At 34.3% G+C, this 5823-nt stretch overlaps 1 protein-coding gene across 1 annotated transcript; it reads right to left on the reverse strand.

Annotated features, from left to right (window-relative positions):
• Positions 1-2994: 2994 nt before the first annotated feature.
• LOC149530540 (protein trichome birefringence-like 40) lies at positions 2995-5510 on the reverse strand. The gene is made up of 5 exons (XM_089809371.1): positions 5181-5510; positions 4801-4966; positions 4522-4703; positions 3572-3739; positions 2995-3377 (listed from the first exon to the last, which is right to left on the reverse strand). The coding sequence occupies exons 1-5, from the start codon at positions 5474-5476 to the stop codon at positions 3116-3118; spliced, it is 1074 nt and encodes a 357-aa protein (XP_089665497.1). The 5' UTR covers positions 5477-5510; the 3' UTR covers positions 2995-3115.
• Positions 5511-5823: the final 313 nt, after the last annotated feature.

A 5823-nucleotide genomic window follows, 5' to 3' on the forward strand; every position in this document is an offset into this window, starting at 1 on the left:
GAGGGTAACAATGCAAGTTAGGGGTATGGGCTGGAATTTCTAAGGGAAGATAACAAGGGTTGCTAGGAAGGACTCAATATCCACCCTTCATCCCTATTGAGATTAGAGGGGTGATTGCTAATTGTGATGGCTTCCTTGATTTTTCACTTGAAGCAACAATCTTCCTTAGATAAGATTTGAACATTGTCAAGACATATATATTGGTTGGTGGAGGAAAAGTGTTCAATGAGGGAAGATTTGATGACTTGGTCATGCCTAATATATGTGCAATGCTCCTTGATTCTAGTATTGAAATATTTGTTCATCTCGCAAATGTATGGGATGTCATAGGAATGCCAATCTTTTGACTAGGGTGGTGATGAGAAGAGGAATGCGAATAACAATTAGTGTGGGTGGATTTGTGGAACACCCATCGACCAAGCGTCACATCTACTTTTTTGACAAGCAAGATATCAAGGAAAGGGAGCTAGTTGCCTAACTCAATCTCCTTTGTGAACTTAATAAAAGGATCTAGGTTGTTGAGGTGTTCATGGAATTCTTCCATCTTTTTTTGGCCATGGGGCCAACACATGTTGGTACCATCCACATATCTTTTCCACCACTTTGGCTTGAGTGGGAAGGAATGCAAAGCCTTCTATTCAAAGTGTTCTATGAACAAGTTAGCAATGATAGGTGAGAGCGGGGAACCCATGACTTCCCCATCAACTTGTTCATAAATTACACCTTGAAAAGAGAAGAAGGTAGACCTTAGACATAACTCAACCAAGGAAGCAATTTGAACGCTAGTTTTGTGCCTAACAATCTCAATATCGTCATGTATTGGGATCTTGGTAACAAGGACACGACATTGAAGTTGACTAAGAAGTCACTACTGTCCAACTTATTATCTGTAATAAAGTCAACAAAGTAAAAGGAATTCTTGATGAAAGAATTAGATTTCCCAATCAACAAGGAATTAATCTTGGCCAAGAATGAGGCCAACTTATAGGTTGGAGAGCCAATGGTGTCTACTATAGGTCTAAGAGGAATGTTATCCTTGTGGATTTTGGGAACACTATATATCTGAGGAGTCTATTACCTCTGAACAACAATGAAATCAATCTCAAGACAAATACTCATAACTCACTCAAATCTTCATGTGGACCTTAGAAATTTGAACTGAATAAACTGCATATAAGCCTTTGCCCAATTTTTAGTCCACAAACTTTGATCTTCAACATACATGCTATACCGACCAAATGAACTCCCTAAGTTCCATTACATCATTGTCATAGATAGAGAAATACGTTCACATCAATACCAACAAATCTCTCAAATAGCTCTCAAGCACATATTTCCATATTATTTCAACAAGTTCTACTCATCATACCACAATCTCAACATCATTAGCATGTCAAATCAATTAATTTCAACCATCTTTTACATTATCACCATCACATTTCTCAAATCATGGAATTCATTGGACATTCTTGAATGTTGAACTGCTAACCACACATGCCAAACTATGAAAGCAAAAACCATATCCTCAACAAAGGAGGTTTGGAGTTTACATTTACTTAATTGCTTGTGTATTTTATTAGCTTACTTTTAAAGTCTTATTTAGTGTTTGTTTTGATTTGTTTGGCTTAGATTAGTTTTAATTGTCCATTAGACTCACATATATTTGATATTCTTCTATGTTATAATAATTTTATCCTATTTATAATATTTTTTAATGGTAGAATGTATTTAACATTTTAAATTTTTTTTAAATTAGTTTTTTATATAAAAAGGAACAATTTGCATAATGTAAAATTTAAGTAGATGGCTTAAATGTTATGGAAGTTCTAATTTTAAAATACACATATGGAGTGCAAACATAAACTATTAAAAATTTATAATAATTTTTTTGCTTTTTCTAATTAAATTACATAAATATTAGATATAAATTGTCAAAATATATTTAATTATTATAATAAATTTATCAAAATTAAAATTAGATTTTTTGTTGTTGAAAGTTTAGTCCTATGGCTTTGCATCTTTAATTTAAGAACCAAGGACTAAGGCATGGGTCCCATGGGAGGGGCGTGGGCTCTATTTTTGTGGAGTGGGTGGCTCCATGGTAATGTTTTAGAGGGGGCTAAAGCTTTAATTGAAATCTTTTCCCACAAAATAGGAGCCCCAGATTTTTAGCCCTCTCAATTTAAGTGGGTGAAAATGGGGTGGGACTAGATTTATCCCCACAAGCTTAGGGAAGATTTCTGCCTTTTTGTCAACAACCTACTCTTTATTTTCCCACCAAAATGAAATAATCTCACTATACAAATTTATCAAGAAATATAATTTTTATTTTCAAAATTCATGAGACAATCATCTTCCTTGAATTTAGGAGCTAATTTTTAAAACAAATTTACATATAAATCCATAGGACCACTTCCCTTTTTAAATATGTCTAAAAATCGCACCCACTCTATTTTTAAGGAAGTGGGTGCCCATGGGACCCCAACCTAAGGAGTATCCATTCTGTCAAATTAGTCATGGCATGATCCCATCTTCAACCATTTTAAATGTGGGGGCTCTTTGGAAGCCATTCAACTTCACCAATAGACCAAATACCCTTTTACTGAAAAAAATAGATTTTTTATTTTGTATTAGCTGATAAAAAAAAGATTTTTATTTAAGATTAAACTTATAATTAGTTACACAATTAAAATAAATTATGACAATTGTTCAATATTATTATTATAAATATCTTCTTCCCAGCTGTATAATAAAGAGTGACTCTCAACTTAACAATTAATTAATGAGTTATTGTATTCTACCATTACAAACAAATTATTGCACCCAGCTGTTCCACAGGCAAAGCCCTCGGTCGCATGCATCCCTCCATGTGACCGAATTCCTGCTTGGTGGGTCCACACCCGGCAACAAATCATTTAACGGAACCAAACAAGGAATAGCGTGACATCTCGAGCCAGAGAAACAGAAACAACGGTGACCAGTGTGATCCCCACAAACGCATAAAACTGAGATTTTTATTGTTTATTCCCAAATTCACGACGAAATTCATTGCACGCATGAACAACGGATTCAAAATAGTAAAAATATAATGAATGAAGGGATCTATCTGTACTAATTATATCGATGGTAAAATTGTATAAAGCAGCTGGTTCCAACTATCAGGAACGCCTGGCAAACACCAGTGTGTACAATCTTGTTTTCCCAGATTTGTGTACTTTGATGGATGCCCATCTATGCGAAATGCTGAATTATCTGAGATGTTGAACAATTTTACTGGAAATTCAGTGTTGCTTAGAACTTGGTGGAGTATGGCGGCATGAGCAGTTGGCTGAGGCTCATAGGACGGATCTTGAATTGGCTCCTCCTCACCTTCGCAGCTGTTCAATTCATTTCAATCTCATCAGGAAATGAAATGGGTTATAGAAAGAAGGGAAATTTGGATTAATTTCATTTCTGGGATTGATTCAATGTTTCCCATCATAAGATCGAAACTACATACAATCGATTGCAGAGAAGAAATTAAGCATCAAAAAAATTGAATTTTTTTACCATATGCCCTGTTTTTAGTTACCTTCCGTGGCTGTTGTAATGGCTGAATGAGCTGCCGCGGAAGAAGACGAGAGTTTGGGAATCCACTTTTGAAGAAACCCATTTTGACCATGTAGTGAGTGCTTTCTTGTAAGCTACCAGTGGCTCCATGTCCGTGTAGCTTTTATCGCCTTCCATGATTATGTCCCATCTGTTCATAGAGTGAAAGAGATTTAGTTGGAACTTTGTTTTGTGGGAGCTATTTGATGTTAATTCTTCAATTATTGCATAACAAACACAATCAATGCTTGTCAAAAATAAATAAATACTTAATTGGGTAAGAAGATTTCCATAGTTCATCCGTCTTAAAACTGTCTTCAACTTTTTACATTCATTGAATTGTTCAGTTGTGTTTCTGGATTAAGATTATGTACAATTTTTCAAACATTAGCATTTCTAATCATACTTAATAATCTATCATCAGAATAAAAGTGTACAAGTTTTCATCATAAATATTTGAAATCATGCTAGTTGATCCATCAAGTAGGATGAAACAAAGAAAACAATATATAAAAGAGTACAAAGATCAATATGAAAACCAGAATAAAGAATACCATAGGGACTTATATAGAGAACATCTGCTATGTATTTCCTTGGACTCTAGAAACTACATGAAATTAAGTTCATCTGAATATTTATGAACAAATTTTTGTAAATCAACTTTATAAAGGAATTCAATTTAATATCTTGATTTCTAAGTTGGAAAGAATTTTTATAGTTTCATTCTAATGAAACGATTGTATGAATCACTTTTGATTAAACAGAGGTCAATGAATTTGGTTCAAAAACTACATAGTTGAATACTGATAGTAATGTCATATTTTAATCTTTTAGGTAAAATAATTTTTTTAAAGATTTATTAAAATTTATGATTGAAAATGGATTCAAAATGTGAAAGGATCAAACAATTTGAATGATTCATTAAGATTATACCTTTGTGAGCCCAAATGCTCTGGCCACCATTTAGATGACTCAAACATGAGAACATCAGCTGTTGCCCAATGACTCGAGTTCTTTTGGATCTCATCCACATGAAGAATTCTCTTCCCATCATCATCAATCTCAAGCTGAACCAAAAACGGAGCCCAGAAAAGCTCAATTGTAACATTATAATCCTGCCAACAATCAACCAAACTTGTTAAAGATCGATTACCCATTAAAATTTCCTGCAAGATTATCCAGAAAGCAGAATCCATTCTTCCGATTGCTTACGGTGGAAACGAACTTATTATTCTTTTGACTGGTTGGAACAAATGTAGTCGGAAACTCTTTATGGATAAGGCAGATCAGAGAATAAAACTGGTTTTCGGTGATTGAATCACCAACAAAAGTTATTTTCTTTCCCCTCAGCTTCTCAAGAAATCCCCTGGCGCTGAACCTGAAATAGAATTCAACCATTACTGAAAGGGGATTGAACACATTTTTTTGCTATTTCATTCTTGCATTCTCTCATCCCAATGATGATGAATCTATAATCAATGTAAAAACATATACAATCGAATCCAAAAACATACACAATCGAACCCAAAAAACAAAGTTTTATTACAAATAAATTGTAGAAATCTGATAATGTTAACAATAAAAGACTCAACCTTGGAATATCACATTCATTTGGCTGCCATGTCCATTCCTGATAATCAGAATCCGGTCTACCATTTCCTTTGCAATTGAATTCTTTGATGATGTAAGGACATTCTGAAGCCTCGTACGGAGGATATGAGGAATCATGGACCCATATACCAGAGAACAAATTACATTTTGTTTCCGTGTCATTAGAATCTCCTTTTCTATGAACTTTAAAATCCCTCATTTGTTCTTGTGTAGTTCTTGCATAGACATGATTGAGTGATAAGAGACAGAGCAGAAGAGTATGAATTTTGATCACCATTTTGGCGCTGGATTGTCTGTTCCCTTGAATTGGGTCAGTGTTCATGGCCATTCTTATAGCTTTCCTCTAATGGTTAGCTTAATATTCTGCTAGATTAAGACAGGTTAGTTAGAATTTAGGATAACCACCAATGCAAATTTGGCGAAAAGATTATCAACTCCAACAGCTGAATTCTAGTTGTAGGCTTCTATCTTCTCCAACCAATCAGTTGAATTCGCCATGATATGGCCTGGCAATCCCTAGGTCTTGGGAGGGGAGTTTCAATGGAAGTTTCAAGATTGCTTCTATAGTTTGCAAAAGGAAAAGGCATTTCCAAAATATATCAAGGCATATCCCTAAAACTAATA

The sequence above is a fragment of the Cupressus sempervirens genome, chromosome 11 (genome assembly GCF_028749045.1).
Source record: "Cupressus sempervirens isolate cs-2001-9-10 chromosome 11, ASM2874904v1, whole genome shotgun sequence".
Lineage (NCBI taxonomy): Eukaryota > Viridiplantae > Streptophyta > Pinopsida > Cupressales > Cupressaceae > Cupressus > Cupressus sempervirens.